At 44.7% G+C, this 20,254-nt stretch overlaps 1 protein-coding gene across 5 annotated transcripts in view; it reads right to left on the reverse strand.

Annotated features, from left to right (window-relative positions):
• ZFAND6 (zinc finger AN1-type containing 6) overlaps nucleotides 1-20,254 on the reverse strand; it is a 126,173-nt gene that overhangs the window by 80,559 nt on the left and 25,360 nt on the right. For all 5 annotated transcript variants that reach the window (XM_078682936.1, XM_078682939.1, XM_078682938.1 and 2 more), the window contains one exon: nucleotides 9,442-9,611. In XM_078682936.1, the coding sequence (XP_078539062.1) occupies nucleotides 9,442-9,601 (160 nt within the window). In that variant the 5' untranslated portion in view covers nucleotides 9,602-9,611. The remainder of the gene's footprint in view (nucleotides 1-9,441; nucleotides 9,612-20,254) is intronic.

A 20,254-nucleotide genomic window follows, 5' to 3' on the forward strand; every position in this document is an offset into this window, starting at 1 on the left:
TTAAACAAAATTACATAGCAGCATGTACAACAAAACTATTGACTAATGAGGAAATGATCAGCCTCAGATACTTTTACACAAGAAGAGAGTTATAGAAGCACCTTGCTTTTTTAATGATGTTTTATACTGTCGCTTTTGCAGTAGTCCGTTTTTTTAGCAGAATATGTTGACCTACAAATCGGAGTCTAATTTCAATATATGCTTATGTGGCAAAGATTTCAAGCCACAGAGGAGTGCAGGCAGGTCATTTAACCCTTTCAATGCTAATGACAAAGCCAGCTCGTCATGGGCGTTACCTGCGCTACGCGGATGACGAGCTGGCTTTGTCATAAACAGCGCGATTTTCAAAAATCAGCGCACAGCGGGAAAACGCGGTAGCGCGGTAGAGGTTAAAGACTTCCATGAACATCACCATGATGCAGAACCAAGACCACAAGAAACCACTTTTTGCATTGTAGGATTTTCAAAGATTGTCATAAATGTCAGCTCAGCAAGGAAATCACAAGTACAATTTGAGGCTCACTGCCGTATGGAGTCAAAAGGATAACGAATCACAGACAAAAAGACACCAGATCTTGTGACCGTGTTTAGCAAAAAGACTGAGGCTCGGTAGACCTACCCTGGAGTTAGCATTTATATGAGAATCAAGGCAATAGTGTCTCAAACGTATGCATAAATATCTAGATGGCTGCTTTACATATATAGGTCAAAGGGATCATTCTTGACGGAACCGTGGTAGCTACTTATACTCTGGTGGAATGGGCTCTAGGCCTACCTGGCAGCAGCTTGTTTGTCAGTTGGCAACAGAGAAACGCAGCAACCAAGTTAGCGACAGAGCGATTGTGGACAGGTAGCTAAGCTGTATGGACGGGACCTTCATTAACAAACAGTTGATTAGACTTAAGTAACAATTTGCTCTTAATTTGACAGACATATAGTCCCTCCCAACGTCTAATGAGTGGAGTGCACGCTTGGCAGGAGTCTGGTTACTACAAAAGACCAGATGTATAATGGTAGTTATTTGAGACAACCTTAAGAAAAGAAGGAATGGTTCTCATGATTTCTCTATTAGACTAGAATATACTGCAGGATTCACAGCTGAAAGAACCTGAAGCTCACAAACTCTACGTGGTAATGTTAAAGCCCAGGACATTGGTTTAAATTAAGATCTCATTAATTTGAAAAGAACCATATTGACTGCGAAAGAAGACAACACTACAGTCGGAATACTTTCTTCAAGCCTTCTGGGAAGACTTTAATAACTGGGACCATAAAGAATGAAGCTTGATGATGTCCCTTGCTGTACATTGTTAATGCTGCAAGATTAACTGTAATAAAAGACCATTTCAGCGTACTTGATCTATATGCAAAAGACAGGGAAGATCAATTCCTTCTGGCATGTGACCGGATTCTATACTCATGCTGCTACTAATATAAGGCTAAACCTCTTCCACTTGAATTAGAAAGTCCCATGGATTCCCTCCTCGCTTTCTTTCAATATGGCCAAATAGAACAGACCTCGATTTAGGAGGTCATAAGCATTGGGGAAGGTGGCAGATTCAGAGATGCCAGTTGGATACAGCCGACTCACATCTGGGTAACAGGTCAAGCTGGCAATGAACCCTCCTGTGTGGTTTTTAGAGACCGCTGTAGTAAAAGCACCACTGTCTGGGCCATTCAGAACCAAAGAGAATCATTGTTGCCCGAGATTGCCAAAGCTTCAGCAGCTGTGGGAATTAGTAATCTGAAAAGGTAGATTTTGTAAGAGCATAACACCTTGAAGCAGGTTCTACCTATTGCACCACAATAGAGACTTTTTAACTGATAGACTGATAGAGACTGTTTCACTGCTATTGAAAGCTGAAGTTTATCATCCCAGTGTTTGTACCTTCCAATCTACTACGCAGGGTTGAGGAAGTCTTACATGCAATCATACCTTTGGAACAATAAAAATGCTGAAAGTCATTGAACCCAGTAGGGAAGATATTTGCCTTGATCTCATCTGTGGTGTTTTTATGAGCTGTCACTCCTGCCAGATTGATAACTCTTCTGAAGAAAACACTTCTCCTTGTTCTGCGTACAGTATCGCTCTCAAATAATATAGAACTAGTGTTGGGGATTTGCAAATCCAAATGGCCCAACAGTGAAACAGTTGTGCACTTGTGTTGTCACTTTCCGGTGTGAGACTTTATCAACTAATTAACTAAGTATGGATAATACCTTCTGATGACGAAGATGGACTACTACTCCTGCCATACATTATCAGAACTTAAAACGTGCTAACGTCAGGCCGAAGGGGTGCAATGAATACTGGTAAGCTGCAGGGCCAACTACATTACAGACATATTTCCTGTGTTACTCTGTGACTGGACAGTGGGAATAAGAATCATGCATGTCTGCATACCACCACCAGCCCCTAGAATGTGATGAGGAAATATTTAATAATAATAATAATAAAAATAATAATACGGCATTTTATAGAGCGTGAACAGCTACCTCCCACGGAGGTGTCCCGGCGCTAGAAGAACAGGCATGACCACAAGGAGCAGAATTAAGCGCCTAGCGCGGTTGGGTGAAGAGCCAGGTCTTCAGCATCTGCTTAAAGCAGGACTCGGAGGGGGCCTGCTGAAGCGCTGGGGGCAGAGTGTTCCATAGTGCCGCCACATTGGCAGAGAAGGATCGTCCTCCCAGCCGAGCCCTTTTTGCTCGTGGAACTGCAATCTGAACACTGCAGTTAGAGCGGAGAGAGCGGGCCTGGATGTATCTCGGCAACCGAGCTTTCAGGTACTTAGGGCAGGTGCCATACAGAGATCTAAAGGCCAACGTGAGTGCCTTAAATTGGATTCTGCTGGCTACTGATAACCAATGAAGTGAAAGAAGGTGCGGAGAGACCGAATGCTTAAAAGGAATCCGCATTAGCAGTCTCGCAGCCGCATTCTGGACCAGTTGTAACCGCTGAGTTAGGTACTTTGGTAGGCCCAAATAGAGGGCGTTTGCGTAATCCAGCCTTGATGTCACTGTGGCATGGATTACTGTTTTCCTGCAGCCCTCTGGTAGAAGTCGTAGAATCTTCGGAAGATTCCTCAACTTACACAGACAGCAACCAACTACTTGCTGGACGTGCGAGGCAAAGGACAGACTGTCGTCCCACCGCACCCCCAGATTTTTTGCCGTTTGGCTAGGCGAAGGGGCCTGTCCCATCTCCGCCGGCCACCAAAGTTCCGAGGGTTGAGGGGAGCCTTTGCCAAAAAAGATCACTTCCGTCTTGTTTGCATTAAGTTTTAATTTGTTTGTGTTCATCCAGCCAGCTATGTCTTGGAGACAGCCCTTGAAACTCAAAAAGGATGCCTCCGACACCTCCGAATACGGAAACACCAGTTGGGTGTCATCGGTATATGAGATTGCCTTGACCCCCTCAATTGGCAATCAACGTAAAAAGTGGAGCCAGGTAGATATTAAATAATAAAGGACTAAGTGCTGACCCCTGAGGGACGCCACAGCTGAGGACCTTGGGTGTTGAAGAAACGGTCCCCAGCGCCACCTTCTGTGTTCTCTGAGTCAGATACGACTGTATCCACCCCAGCGCCTGATCCTGGATGCCCACCTCAGCCAGTCGCATCAACAGCCTTGCGCGGTCGACTGTATCAAAAGCGGCCGACAGATCCAGGAGCACCAGCATCGCAGAGTTTCCTGAATCCATCGACCACCTCACTGACTCTGCCACCTCAATCAGTGCGGTCTCAGTGCTGAAGCCGGGTCTAAAGCCTGATTGCGTCTCATGCAATATGCAACTGTCTTCAATGAATTTACTTAACTGCCGCTGGATTATTTTCTCAAACATTTTGCCCGGCGCTGCCAACAGCGAAATCGGACGTAGATTACTAAGGTCCGTGGGATCCCCATTTGGTTTTTTCTTTAACGGGAGGAGGGTGGCATGTTTCCATATCTTCGGGAACACCCCGGAGGAGATGGACATATTCCAGATATGCTGTATTGTGGGAGCCACAAAGTCAGCCATGATGCTCCAGAGCTTAGGTGGACAAGGGTCGTCAGGTGACCCTGACTTACAACGACTTAGTTCCTGCATAACCGAGTTCAGAGCTATCGGCTGGAATTGTGCAAGAGTTTCACCAGCCACCTCTTTGACAGCCCGATCTGTCTTCACAGCTCTCCTCTCCGGGCCGAATGACTCAAACTCGCTTAATTTTGCAGTCAAAGAAATCTGAAATGCTATCACACAGTGTGGCCGACGGGGGGACCTCCCTCTCAATACACCTGGGTTTAAAAAAAGACTGAACCACCTTAAAGATTTCCTTACTCGAGTGTTCTGCCTGCTGAATTGATTCTGCAAAGAACTGTTTTTTTGCCTTTCTAACAGCCTCCTGCAGTTTTTGAGGCTTCCTTATATCTGGCTTTTTCTAGGGTCCCGTAGTTTACCCTCCAATGCCTCTCCAGCCTCTTACATGCTGCCTTCTCTACTCTAAGGTCCTGTGAGAACCAGGGAGCGGAAGGGGAATCCCGCTTGGATATTGCGCGTTTTGCCGGTGCAATGGATGACACCATATTCCCGATCCAGTCATTAAACAGCTGTGCATCTATATTGACATTCGAGGTTAAGGTTGGTATATTCTGAGCCAGAACTGGGCCCATAGTGGCAGGGACAAACTTCTTCCATTGTCCCTTCACAAAGGAGCACTTACTTGGCGCAGGTCTATCAGCCGCTATATTTAATTTGAATGGAATAAGCGAGTGGTCTGACCAGACTAACGGCAATGGCGTCTCTACCGCCACATTTTTAATGTTGGAGAAAATTAAATCAAGCGTATGACCCGCTCTATGTGTAGGGCCATCGTTGATAAGTCTTAAATTGGCTGCATTTAATGTAGCCCTCAGTGTCTCTGCAGGGTCGCAGTCCTCCTTATCCATATGGATGTTAAAATCCCCGACAGTGAGGAATTGAGGATGCAAGAGGGAACTCTGAACGATAGTATTCATCAGAGTTGTCAGGTTGGGATCATCCCCACCAGGAGGGCGGTATATAACTAATCCTGCTAGGGATAACTGAGGTCCCACCTGAAAGCAGAAATGTAGCCCCTCCAGTCCCGGAATCAGGGTAGGAGCGTAGGATGTTAGTGTAAACTGCTCCTTAAATATAACAGCCACACCCCCTCCTCTTCTAGTGCCTGTCCGGTTAGAGAACCACATTTTATATCCTAGGGGTACTGCCAGCGCAATGGCGGTCACATTATCCTCATTGAGCCAGGTCTCGGTTAAGAACAGAGCATCCCACTCGTGCTCTTCCAGTAACAGCCAAATATCATCTGCATGCTTGGCTAAAGATCTACAATTCAGAAGGCCAGCTCTGAAACCTCTGCTAATGGGCGGCTTGGGTTTAGTATACCCCTCTGCCCTTACCTCGCCCATCGCTCCCAATGATTTCCCGCACGCCCCACATGCCTGAGGGAGAGCGACAGCCCCTAGGTCTGTCTTCTGAGCGCAGCAATCAGCCGCAGTGTTGAGTGCCCACAGATCTTCCCGCGACCGTACAATCCTCCCCTTAGAAGCACCCTCACTGGCAGCATGCCTGGCCCCGGCCGCAGTCTGGTCGCGGACGGGCGCAGACGGGCTTGCCTTAGGCGCGCCTTTGGCGCGCAAACGGCGCGCTCGCCCGCTGCGCGTCCTGAAGATGCACATGCTAAATAGGATGTGGGGGGGTGGCCTGATGGTAGTGGGCGTGGCCTATGTGTCCCAGGGAATGGCGGCAACAAGAGAAAGTATCCCGCTGCAGCTTTAGAAACCGCTGCGCGGGTGTGCCCAGGGGAGAGTGAAAGGTGAGTATTGTCTTAAAATCACAACAACAAGAATTACACTCAAAGTTTTAAAAATCGGCAAGCATCTCTCCCGGCTTCCGCCTCAGGAGGTCAAAGGTCTTTAACGCAACACGAAAATTAGAAATGCTTTCCTGAGTCACTTCTTGACTGTTCCAAGATCTAAAATAAACCAGAACTCTTTTGGCCCGCCTTTTGAATCAGGAAGTATCCTGAATAAAAGTATTTCTCCACGTGGGGGCAGCACTGGTGCTATGGCTTGCTTGTGTACAAACAAGGCTGTGAAGGTGTGCACATCAGACATATAAAGGGTTGACACTAGTTGTGGTGAATAGATGGAGGAGTTGCCCTGGGTAGCAATTTTTTCACATTAGTCAGCAACCACATTTTGCTGGTGGTTGTCACACTTCTTAAAGCAGTGCATAGTTCATCGCCCGACCTGCAAAGAAAAAGTAGTAAGGGGAAGAACTAGTCCTAGTCGACAGTTTGATGGTGGTCTCCCTGCTTTATTAGTAGATTGTGGACTTGTTCTCTGCACCACGTTGCTGGTGCTAGAGATACCTTTAACCGTGCTGCTGCAGATGGCAGAGCCCGTGAGGAGATTGAACCTTCTACCGAAAATAGCAATGAGTCTCGCTGCCTGTACCGGGATTTGTAGAACCTTCTTTTCCCTTTACGGCCAACGCTTTCAGTCCCAGCTCTTCGTTCTAAACATTTCTATGCATGATGGCTAAAAAGAGAATTACCTGAGAATGGAAGAAAGGAGACTGAATTCATTACAGCAGGCATTTACCTGGTATTGAGAGACCTAATGAAGCTACAGGACACAACATTCTCAGAGGACCTTATGCTGGAGAAGCAGGTTACACCAAGTAATCAGCAAAGCAGGATTTGCTTGGCAAAGAGCGAGGCTCACATTTTGCATTGCTTTCTACTCCTCTGTTAATGGGTTTTATAATAGAAAAAAAGGTTACCAGCCAGTTCCAAAAGCATGGGCAATTCCAACTCTTTGGGATGCCAATGGAATATTAACTAGTAATCTGGATTTTTCAGTCTTATCTGATCTTTAGGGCCTACATTGTTTCCTAGTTCAGTTTCCGCATCATATGTTGGAAACTTACCCATTCTGCAGGGTCACTGCAACTGTTTTTGCCCATTTGTTGGCAATAGAACTCTGTGCACTTTAATCTTACTAACCAGTGGTAAAGTGCGTGTGCTCCTCCTTCAAACATAGTAAAATTGATATTCTCCTGATTGGCATATTTAACTTACTAATATGCCTCTAGTATAGGGTACCTAAAGTGTCTCCTTGTACCTGTTCGTTAAATGTCGCCAGTGGACTGCAGCACACAGGCCTGTCAAGTACCACACACTGCCCATTAGAATAACGCATTTTAATGCTAGTGTCTCCATCACTGCACAAAAATGCTGTCACTCATTATTAGCAAGCTACTTCCTATAAGGTGCAATGAGGCGCTGAATCGGATTACGTCATGGGGGGGTGGTTCACTTCACAGCAGCCTGTGCAGTCCGAGTCAGGGCCAAGTCGATGAGAGGTGCATTGCTATAGAGATCTAGGCCTGGGTCTGGCTGTTGTTTTCCTTAATGAAATTGCAATTGTAACATTATTCCAACTGGGCCATCATCTGGTGCTGTTCATGTTCTGGCCCCCAGTGCTGCAGCCAGTGTCAAGAGAACAGAGAGCACTGTGACCTGGCATCCTTTCCAGCGGAGGCCAGTCCAGAGTGTCTATCTCAGCCTGCTACCAAGGCTGGGCCTGAGGGGAAGACAGTCCCTAACTTGCTTATGACAATAGAGAAGCACTGGCAGCACACAGAGAGGAAGGCTGGCTTTGGCAACAAACTGGGGGTGGGCAAAAAATTCAACTCAGCTGGCAGAGTTTTACCCGCTCCGCACGAAGCATGGAGTTCCGGCAAAACTCCACCAACCACAGTGTTGTGGGGTTTTTCTGCACACGCGGATCACCATCCGTGCTGAGAATGCTGCAGCTCAAGTAGAAAATCAACTTGAGCGTCCTCTGACACGCTGTGTGGTGTCATATGTGCTGATTTTACAGCATGGAACTGGCTCCCAGTGCTAAAAATCAGTGCGACATGCCAAAATTCCACTGCTCGCAGAAATCTATGAGTTCTACCGACCCCTATCACCAACTTCCTTAGCACAAGCCAGTCCAGCATTGTGGCTGATTTCTTATTAAACACCCCACCCGCAGCACGTTTTCCAGGAAAAAACATACCGCTACACCCTTACACCGATTCATGAAAGTAAACACAGATAAAGAGGCAAGATTAAGGTACTTATGTTAGGTTGCTGGACCTGAATTAATCAGCTAGCAAAGTTGTTAGGGCACCATTATAGTTTAAACAACGATACGAATATGGCTCTTGTTAAATGTATGCATCAGGAATGATAAGTCGATCAATGAGAAGTGTTCTTTTAATTTTCCAATTTTGTTTCTTCAATTTGGCAACATGCTTTTTAAGTCCTTGGTTTTACTCATGATAAAGTGTCACATTTGGCAGTAGAATATCACTCATAAGTACACTGAAACTACAGAAAAGTCACAGACGATCCCAAAACTTAGCAGCCATGCACACATTGTACGACCCAATGCAGTGGCTGAACAGATATGACTGCAGGCCTGCCATGTGTAGTACAGGTCTACAGGTTTCAACTGCAAATTTGGCACGTCAAAATTAATAAATCTGACGGGCTTAAAACCCTCCTTGTTAATGTTTATAGGTCGCTCCTAAGTAACCTATTAAGGCAGTGTGTGATATTTAAAAGTAGGACATGTGATATTTAATGTTACAGTAACTAACTAGCGCCTCAAAGCTTTTTTCACTTTAGCAGCGTTTCTTATTCCATAGAAAGCATTGAATACAATATTAAGTTTAATAAATGTTATCGCCGCTAAGGAAACCGCTAGAGCAATATTTCAAGGACTATTTTTTTTATAATTAAACAAAATTAAATGTAATGGTAACGGCAAATGTTGCCTATTACAGAAAAGGCATATGAGAATAGTTACCTTTTGCTTGTCTAAAGCCTCGAAGCCTTGCTTGTCTAAAGCCTCGAAGCCTTACTGGAAGTATAAAACAGTCACCTGGTAGCTTGATGGCTGCCCACAGGAAGAACAATTGGCCTTGGTGTGGGCAGGAGCGGTTTCTCCCTATGACAGGTTAGCCTGGGGATGTGCCGAAACGCTTAGTGTACATCAAAGGGGTCTCCCATGACACAGACAGTCAAGGCTACTGCAAAATGCATGTTTTAATAGATGCCTTCACTGGAATAGAATAGATTAAAGACTGATAATGAAATTCCTAGATTAGGCCCCACAAGTTAACAGGTTCCGCAAAGACTAGAGCTGGCTTTGGTGTTCATTCACAATTTGACTTCGCATTTCACAATGTGCATGTCTTACCATGGTAGCTAAGACAGATAGTTCCCCTAAATGTCTCTTCAAAATTCACATGTAAGTAGACACACAGCTGCCCAAAGACGCAAGCAGCAGAATGCAAAGTAACTAACAAACATGGACACCTCGGGATTGCGCTTTTGGGAGTGAGGGGATGCTAATAAAAGTACTCACTTGCTGGGCTGATCCTGCCACTACTCCCATTCTGGCGCTGGAGATGTTCCTTGTAACACACAGAGCACATGCCGTTCGTCCGCGGGTTTCCATAAAACCCGCAGCCCGTGGAGCATAGCATTGGTGCCTGCCCGGGGTTTGTTTCCTGCGCCATGTTCATCTGATGACACCTGCGAGTTCAAGAGAATTAACACAATAAATGTATGTAAACAGTGTTTCCCTCCCCCTCTCTGGACTCTTACCACTACCTTGAACTTATTCACCAAACAATCTCTACTCGTTCAGCACCCTACTCACTCCAAACATGTTATGGCCTACTCTAGACAGAAGATTAAACCATGTGTGAATGGCTTGACACCTGGCGTTATTGCAACAGTGTCTTTGCTTAATTTCAATAACACTGCACAAAGACTATCACAATTAAGAAAGCAATCTACATTCTGATTCTCAAGTTAACAGTGGCAGTAGCTAAAGTGGCTTAGTATTTCTCTTCCATGTGCGCAGGATGGTGGGTGGGGGGGCCTAAAATGGTGGGTTAACTAGAGTATATCCAGAGGAGCATATATAAATGGCAACCTAAGAGGGATGGATTTTTCCTTGTCTTTAGGTAAACTGATTATAAGTGTACTTTGAGAAGTTGATAACTCAAGTGCACTTCAAGCAATTGCAAAAAGCATTGCAAAATGTCTTCAAAAGAGGCAATGAAAGGCACAAAACATGCTTTCAAGATACACGCAGACAAAATGTTTCAAACACTGCAGCATAGCAACTTTATACGATTGCCCTCTTGAGCCATGTTGATGCATCATCGTGCCTGACTTGAATTCCAAACCACAGAAGCCAAACTGCCAGGCTCAGTGCACACCATATGTGGATTTGCTGGCAACTTCATATAGTGTACATGGAGCATGTGCATCAGCTGCAAGAACCACGTGGGCCTCGACCATGTCTGTTGTGTAATGTGGTTCAATGTGCATTTCCTAACCACTTAGGAAATGAGTGGTACGTGGCTGGAAATAATGTATGGAAACGTATTGCCCCCATTGATATCACGGACCATGACTGTGGACACCAGTGCAGAGGTCATCTATGCAAGGACTTTAGTTCTCATAAGTGGCTGTTCCCCTCTCTATGCTGCATGCATCTGCAATGTGATTGTGGGCTCTGAGGCTGTTTGTTTACAAGGAGGGATATGGCCCTTATTGACCAAAGTCAATTCTTCGGTGACTGGCTTTAGAAGGGACATGCCTCTTATTAGAAAAAGTCAATTCTTCGATGCCTGGCTGAAATGTTAATATGAAATTGTGGGAAGCAACCCCTTAGACAAGGATCGCTCCCCTTGGGCACCATTCTAATCCATTTTTCGCCATATATTTGTGTATTCTGCCCCCCTCCGAAGGGCAGATGGCCTGTTTTTGGGCCAAGGTACCTCTGGGAGATGTAAGCTCACCAGGTATTGCATTTTGATGGGGAGCGCCAGGACCTTTTTGTTTTGCCCCCCTCCCCCCCGTTCCCTCCCGGAAGGCAGATTGGATGTTTTTAAAACAACCTACTCTCTTGGGTGGGCAGTGATGGAAGTCCAATATACACTAGGGATTTTATATGGCAGCGTACCATTGGGCAAGGGTCGTTAAAAATAAAAAATAAAGTACCTCCTCGCTGCGTCTTTTCTCTGTCGTCTCTCCCGGCTGGACCCGAACAGCATTGTGTTTGATCTGAGCGCTGTGGTTCGGTGCTCAGCCAGGGACTGGGAGTCTGGGCCTGTTCTCCACCCAAGCTGTAATGTAGCCTGGGTGGAGAACATGCAAAGTGTACATGACTGTTTAGCTGGCCGCAGACAGCAGGCCAAACAGTCATGCACACTTACAGTGTGCCACCACTCCTCCCCTGCTCCTCTGTCATCAGAGCAGCCCTGCTCTGCCCGCAAAGCTCCTGCAGCATGTAAAGGAAGAATAAATTGATAACGCAAGGTTATCATCATTGTATTTTATTTCACTGCTGAAAATTAGTGGGGCGACGCTCCTTGGACTAAGTGAGGGGACGCCACTGATATGTTGTAAGGTTTGCTTCCATCTGGTGGGGTTTCTTTTTTGCTTTTATCATGTCAGTGCTTTTTGATTGATTTTTTAAAATTTTTTATTTCGCTTTTAATTTTCATTCTTTTAAATTGTGGAGCCAATAGTTTCCTTGGTCTTGGCGGTAAATCCTGTTTGCGGGTGCAGCTTTGACCGATCTGTAGTTTACGGTTGGTAGGCAACTCCTTTTGTAATATTTTCTTCAAATGTGTATCCTTGACCTGTTTGTATAAAAGAAAATGGACTACTGTCCTAATGTTCGAAGCTTTAGCTTTTTGTGCGATTGTCTTTCAAAGTAATGTATTAATTTGTCCATGTTGTATACTGTCTTGTGAAATGTGCATTTTTTCCCCTTTCCATTGGGACATCTTTGATGCTTGCTGTGTAGAGTAGGTGAAGTTGATCATCAGTCTTCCTGTCTCTGGCAAGTGGGTGGTATCGTTTTTGAGCATACAAGTCATTGTGTGCTTGGTATTGATTGTCTTTCCCTTCCAGATTAGTATATGCCAGTAGTTTGACTTTGTTTGATGAAGCCACAGTTTACTTATTTTACAGTGCTGGTTATTGTTGAATTATTTGTTGTTTTACTTTTATTAGTAAGAATTATGACTATCCACAAGTAGACCGCTCAGCAGGGTGTTGGTGTGCTTTTCGACTCTTCCTCTGATCATGGTTCTGAGACAGACCCTGCATCTGAGGCAGAGGGCGAAGTCCAAGATTCTGGAAATTAATTTTCTGCCCAAGAGGAATAATCTGATGATGAAGCCACTATCAGTGCAGAGGAAGTGCCTCTTTTAGAGGAGGAATCTGATATGCTGATAGTGCAGCAGGAGGAATCTGGATTATAGCCTGTGGCTAGAAGGCTTCCCATTGGAAGTGCTGAACTCTGGGCTGCCCCAAACATGATGCAGCCTATGTCGCCTGCCTTTAGTGGTGTGCTCCCTCTGGATTCCCACCCTGAATATGATGGTATACTCATCAGAAACGTTTATATGCAGGGAGGTGGAGTATGAATCAGAACTGAACAAGAGCTAAGAGGCTACAATAGATGTATATCAGAGAGACCCGTTTATACTAGCAGGCGACTTCAATCACAAACTAGATCTATATAGAGTTGATTCGGGATGTAAAGAGTTGCTGCTGTCCTAGAAGATCAATGCTGCCAGCTTTCCTGAGAAGGGGGGGGGGGGGAGGGGGGTTAGACATGCCTCAAGAGATATGGCCCTAGGCAACTTTATGGGCTCAATGTGCCTAATTTGTGTCAATGGAAGGATGAGTCAGACCGGCCAGCAAGCGCTACATTTATGGTAGGCAAACCATTATACCCTATAGACTACATATTTATCCATGCGTGGAATTTCAAATTAGTTAGAGATTTGAGGTGATGAGGGCCAAGGGAAATGGCAACTACCCACTTAGACTCAAGATAGCAGGAGGAAATACAAAAAAATAAAAAAATTAATTAATTAATTAAAATCGAGAGATCCATTTGTACCGGGGAAATTGTATTACTCCAGGAGGCCAACTACTTGTTTGACAAAGGAGTGTATGGGGAAACTGGGGCCATTCCAGCATAGCCAAACTTTAGATGGCATTCCGAATACTAGTAATATTGGATGGATCAAGAATGTAATCACCCAACTGGTGTAATGTCTAAGGGTCAAAACAAAAGGAATAAGCCACAGTAAAGACAGGAAGAAGAGAGGCCAGAATAAAGAGAAAAATTGGTTCAATGAGGAATGTAGGAAATCAAAATCGGACAGGCTGTTCAGCTGCTTTGTCTACTATTAATATCTTTAAGGGCATTTTGGTTACCATACAAGGGCTCCCCAGCTACAATTCGGCACAGGTCATCCTGGATAGAGATGGTACATAGTTGAAGAAGATGCCAATTGAAAATGGGTTAAGACAAGGGTGTTTTTTGGCTCCCTTGCTCTTCTTATTGTTCACAGCCGACAAGCCATCTACACTGAGTAAGGCATGAAGTGCCCGTCCCAAATTAGATGGGAAACACATGGATTGTTTACTTTATGCATACGATTTGGTAATCCCAGATTAAACGTGAATAGGTCTGCAGAGGAAGCTAGATGTGTTTAAAGAATATTGCAACCAGAAAACACTTGTGGTAAACCTGGAAAAACCAAGGTCCTGAGCTTTGGCAAGAAGAGGAGAAAATGGAGCTGGTCCCTGGGCCCCACAAAGCTGGAAACTGTAAATTAGTATAAATACCTAGGAATGTGGTTTGAAAAATCCCTAAAATGGAACTCCCATTGGAGTGCATTGAGAATACGAGCGCTGGCCTCAGTTAGTGGGCTGAAATAATTCAACAGAAATTATGGAGAAAGGCCAGATAGATCGGTTCTGAAAGCATACATGTCCATGATACTACCTCAGTTTCACTATGGAGCCAAACTACTGTACATGAGTGGCAAAAGAGGCCGGGATGTTGTAGAGGGAAAATGCATTAAAAAATCCATCGTCTCTACCCAGGTCCTCAATGGTTCAGGCAGTAAGAATAGAAACGGGCATTGTATCTTGGAAGGTAATGGCATGTATGGCACAAATAAGATTCTGGCAAAGTCTGGGGAACGGGGAGGAGCAAAAAATAGCACAATGGTGTAAATGTGTAAGTTTGCAGAGCAAACTGAAATGGGCAGAGGGGGTTAGGCAAACGTTAGATGCGGTACGTAGGGAACTGAGGGTTAAATTGTGCCCTCAGGACCTACAAGTTGTCGTTGCAACGCGAGAACTTAAGATATTAGGGAAAGACATTTCTCGAGCTCAGGATTGCCAGTACTTAGTTTCTGCTACCAGACAAAGAAAGTTGCGGCCAAATGTTTCGGTATTCTACGAGGCCTAAGCCCTGTCCTCAAGTTTTTTGATTCATCTACAAGGCAGCTGATAGTCCAGGCCACGGTGCTTTCTCGGCTGGACTACGCCTGTACCTTGCTTCTGGGAGCTAATCAAGCTGAGATCTGCCGGATACAGCGCATTCAAAATGCGGCCGCCAGAGCCTTAGTAGGCCTTCCTCGATTCTGTTCCATCTCTGATACCATCCGGAGACTCCATTGGCTCCCTATGGCTCAGCGTATCCAGTTTAAGACACTCTGCCTCTCCTTCAAAATTTTAAAACTTGCCACCCCTAAAATGCTCCGCAATCTTCTCACCACGTATGTTCTGACCCGCGTACTGCATTCTGCTGGCCAACATTTGGTCAAGATACCCCGGATCAAGCGCTGCCGAGCGGGAGGACGTTCCTTCCGCTATCTGGCGGCTAAATTGTGGAACTCCCTGCCGGCACATATACATGAACGGGAAAACCTTTTGGATTTCAGAAGGGCTGTCAAAACCCACCTCTTTCCCCGAAACTAAGCCTGCTTGTTCTATGTTCTTTTTCTTTCTCTGAAGTCAGTCATTATTCTGCTGCAAAGCGCCGGGACGCCCCTTTGCTGGGGCAGCTGAGCGCTATATAAACTTTTGTAACATAACATAACTTCGAGGGAAAAAACATCTGTGAATTTCATGATTAAATCATGGCAATCTGACCAACAGTTCCCGTACATAGATATACTACCCAATCGCTGCCTTAGAAATGAAGTATTAAGATTACGAATAGGAATCAATCCTTGTTATGCAAACAGGATAAAAGGAGCTATAATGGATTCTGAAGGAAAGTGTACCTTCAACCTAGGCACAAAATGCAATATTTTGTGCATATTAGTGGATTGTTTTAAGGTCCTTGCTGCACGGAAATTGTTCTTACGACAACTTTTTTACATTATGGTATTAAAAATCGTGCACATGCAGCTCACCTATTAATGGAGATGCACTTCTGGACACAGTATGTGCAATTGGGAGGTTTATGTTTGAAGTTAAAAAAGTTTGTAAGAGAACATAGAATTGCAAATTTTATGTGCCATAATTTATGATGAAAAGTACAAAATTGGGAACATTGAATAAATATGAATCTTGCATTTATCATGGATTTTTAAATTTAATATGAAAACATTTTTAATTATATGTTATTTCTGAAAAGATTACAATGCTCTTTTTATGTTTAAGGACTAAGGGTCTAAATAAACAACCCTTTTGACTGACTGACTGACTGATAGTAGTGATTTAGGACGTAGAGTAAACACTGAAACTTTTCACCCATAAATTTCTTTCAGTTGTTCATGGACAATGTATTTTTGGATGAGACTGTGGATTAGAATAACGTGTATGCTGAAAAGTATTTGAGGGACAACAGTGCCAGATTTAAGCCCCACTCTAGACCTAGCCGGTGGACTCCCACGAATGTTGATGGGGTGAAGAAGTTCTGGGGTTTAACCGTTGATGGGATTGATAAGGAAGCTGCTGCAGTCTTCATACTGGTCTACTAGCCCCTTGATGGCAACTGCTATATTTCCTGTAGCCATGAGCTGGGATCGGTGTTTGCATCTGCTTCGGGTAGTGCATTTTCTTGATAATGCTTTAGCTTTGCCACAGGATCACCCAGATAATGATTGTCCATTTAAGATTCTGCCTGTCATTGATCATTATGTAGATCGCTTTTCAGAGACCTATGTTGCAGGGAAGGAAATAGCTGTGGATGAGTCTTTGGTCCTGTTCAAGGGCTGTTTGGTTTTTAGGCAGTACATTCCTAGCAAGAAGACACGTTATGGAATTAAGATGTATATGCTGTCTGAGAGTAGTACTGGGTAGGTCTATAATTTCAGGCTGTACAATGGAAGGGATTATTCTATAACTCCCCCTTCTTGTTAGTCCACTTTGAGTCTGTTAGAAACTTGTGTGAGAACTTTGTAGAAGATTTATTTTAACAAAGGTCACCATTTATGCATACATAACTTCTACACTGGTGTGCAATTGTTCTAGGAATTGTTCAAAGTGGACACTGCTGCAAGTGGCACAGTCCACTCTAACTATAAAGGTTACCCCAAAGAGCTTGGATGTAAAAAAAAAAAAATACTTCAGAGGAGGCAGTGCCTTGCATAGTGATGAAACTATCTGTGAAATATTTACATAGGAGGAGAGAGGTCCACAATGCTGACAACAATACATAAAAGTGCTTTTAAACAACTGTGACTGTTTGGGGTTAGATTGCTGAAGTGTGCAAACCTGGGTGCATTTTAGACCACAATAGACACATCGGTGGTGTAGACAGAGTAAGTCAGAGGTTGGTAAGTCATGTGTTTGGTATAGGAAGTTGGGTGTCCATTTATTTCATCTGGCAACCTTCAACGCTTCTGTTGTATTCAAGGATTGCTCTCTAGATTCAAAGATGACTTTTGTTCAGTTTCAGCAGTCTGTAATATGCAGCTTTGTTGTAGTGGAGCAGTCTAGTTTTCCTAGAGTTGGAGTGGTGGAGGATGTGGCTAGATTGAAAGATCTCCACTTTCCTGATTACGTTCCCACCACAACCAAAAAAAAAAAAAAACTTTCCCTGTAGGAGATGTAGTCTGTGTCCAAGGAGGCGTGAAAAAGGATAGTTGTATGTACTGCCCTGAGTGTCCTTCTAATCCTGAGCTATGTGTGCCCACATGTTTTCAACCTTACCACACGCAACTCAAGCACTGGGAGCCACTGTGACCTTAAAAGTGAACTGAGTGATCTGTATTCTTTTATAGATTTTGTTGGCAGTAGTTTGATGTATTTAGTTAGACCTGTTCTGTTTGTAGTCATAGTTAGTTTTTCATCTCCTTCAAAGTGATTTGTGTTTTCTTGTTAAAAAAAAAAGGCGGTGTGTGTAGACTGGTGCTTGGCTGGCGTGTGGACTGATACTTGGCTGGCAGTGTCTGTGGACTGGCACTTGGCTGGCGATGTGTGTGTAGACTTCCTGCTGGTCAATACACACAAACATAGCCAGCCAAATGCCAGTCCACATACTCAGTCAGCTGTCAGGTGGTGTGATTGCTGCATCAGTCCTGTGGGCGCATGAAAAAGATAGGCCCTTGAATGGCGCTGTTTGGTGATGTGAGTGTTGTAATGTGCTGGGCCTACGGCTGGCGATGTGAATGGTTTTGTGTGCGTGTCACGCATAAAAGGTGGGTGTAAATTAGTTGGTGCCTTGCCATGGCTTTACAGCTCACAAGCCGTGAGCCATTAGTTCAGTATTATGATCTTTCAATTATTAATACTGAACCTCATTTCTGTGAAATAATTTGTTAATAAAACCTAAATTTTGAACTTTTCACTCACCCTCATGCCAAATCCAACCAGTATGAGTGTGTACTTGAGGAGTAGATGGTTGTGCAGTAAGTAATATTTGCCTTTTCAGTCTTTCTCTGGAGCAACCAGGAAAGCACAAGAAACAGAAGAGTTACCTTCGTGGGGACCCGCCAGTCGACAGACCAGGGATCGCGAAGGAGCCTCGAGCGGAAATGCTAGAAGCGGGCCCACGGAACACTTGTGGAGTGTAAGCCCACAATCTTTGGTGCAAATGGTGCTCGGGGCTTGGACTACAAATTGCCCAATGCACAACTTCGGGAACTAGATGCACTTTCAAATGTGCACGGTGTCCAGGAGTTCCGGTCACAAGTCTCTTGTGATTGCTGCGGGTCTCAGCTTTGCTGGGATCTCGTGTAGGCCTCGGAGCAGTCTGGAAGTCCATTCCTGTGTCTGGGTTCCAGCGGGAGCCTTGGAAATGCAGACCGGCAAGATGCTTCTTTGGTGCATGTTTAAACAGGGGAGTTACTCCTTGAGCCCAAGGGAGATTCTTCCGTGTTCTAGTCGAAATAGAATGTTGAAGTTCCAGGACATATGTTACAGAGTTTCGTCCAGGGTAATCTAAAGTCCTACGGACTGGGTTCCTATACTTACACTAAGTTTAGGGGTTGGACTTACTCCAGGGTCCCACCTATGGGAGGACCAAGGGAGGGAGTGGTTACACCCCTTTCCTTTTGTCCAGTTTCTCGCCAGAGCAGGGGCTGAGTGCCCCTGCAACCAGTTTGAACTGGGGTATGCACAGGGACACCAAGTCTGAAAAGCATTCACTGAATGCACCCACCCAACCAAATACACTAAAGCCTGTCTGGGAGGTGGTTACACCTCCCTGTGACAGGAAACCTATTGTCCAGGCTTTCCCTGCTGGAGTTTCGTCCAGCAGCAGGAGGTCAGACTCGTGTCTGTGGCTGCAGCATCCATTTTGTGATGCTGGGGCTCTTTTAAACTATTACCGGTTAGGTAAGTGTGTACATGTCTTCTCCCTCTAGAAGGGTGGAATTCTACCCCTGCCGCCAGGACTGGGGGGTCCAATAAGGAGCAGGAAAATTTGAGCAACGTGGAAGCTAACCAATGGTAAGTAAAGGTAAGTAATGGGCAGGCTCTAAGCTCCTTTTAGTTTTTTTCCCTTTACAAGCGATGTCACAAGCACAGCGCAAGGGCTGTGCAGACAAAATCTAAAAAGTGTGTGGGAGGGGTCAAGTAAACAAAACTCATTGAGGAAAATGACCAACCACACACAATGCCTGAATACAAAGAGCAACCAAAACCACATTTCAGGTAAAAAACAAAAAAACAACAAAAACGTATATTAAAAGATAAGGACGTTTTGGACACATGCTCCGACCTTGCAAGTGAAAATGGTCGCTGATGACCAGCTCAAGATCTAAATATTTACTGTGAAAGGTTGCTTGCACAAGATCCTTTAAAGACGCTCTTTTCTTGGTCACACTGCTCTTTGTAAAATGTTAATAGTTCTCAGTTTTGACCTTTCCCTACTTCACCTATTCCAATACCCCCACCCCCTAGACAACAGCAGAAGAACTCAAGAGGAGACTGACTGGGGGTGCAAATGTTTGCACAAGGAGCACTGTTGGAGCCATCGCTCTGAATTTCAGGCCGGCCATTGCAACATATTTAAGCCTCTCTGTGGAGGAGCATTTGGACATGGTGGAGCAGATAACTGGGAAACTTACAAGTCAAGGTAGTGACAAAACATTGGCATGGCGTAGCAAGGTGACAAGTTGAGTTGCGAAAGGGATCTCATCCAAGTACAAGAGAAGAACATAGCTGTAGGCTTCTTACCTTAATTTCCTTTTCCCCAAGCAAAGCTTGACGGATCGGATCACTGCATCAAGTTATAGAGGAGAGCTGGCTAACAAGTTATAAGGTAAGCTGCCACCAGAAAATGGAGACAGAATGGGTTTGGTGTATACCAATGGTGTGTTCCAAGCATGCCCCAAGTGGCACCGAATAGGTCCTTTTAGCCAACTAGGAAAAAACCTTACACCCAGGACAGTTGACACCCTCTTCCCTTAGGAGAGGGAAAAAAGTAGGCAAATATCCTTGGTGGCAGAAAGTGAGGTAACCTGGCCAGCAGCAGCAAGCCTTTGGCACGTATCCACTCAAAATATACATGCAGTGATAGGAAGAAAAAAAAAGAAATGACTAGGAAGCAAAAAATAACCATGAAAAATCAGACGTGCTAAAGTTTCCTCTACAAGTATTAGCATAGGTGATTTCCAGTCTTATCCCAATAGTTCATTGTGGTACTGTGTGTGCTGGTCCCATCATTAGTAGGGCTAGCGCAGCCTACATATTGGACCAGTTTCCATTCAGAAATTCTGCACTTATATTCTTATATTATTCCAAATGTGCTCCTCTACCCACCAACTAATACGGACCTGGGAGACACAGAGTTGGGAAAGCAATGTTCCCTGCACGTATCTGCGAGCATACATCCTACACTGAGCTACTCAATTGCAAGTTTCTATGGTATGTTAACATTCGAGTGTCCC

This window comes from Lissotriton helveticus, chromosome 3_1, assembly GCF_964261635.1.
Source record: "Lissotriton helveticus chromosome 3_1, aLisHel1.1, whole genome shotgun sequence".
Lineage (NCBI taxonomy): Eukaryota > Metazoa > Chordata > Amphibia > Caudata > Salamandridae > Lissotriton > Lissotriton helveticus.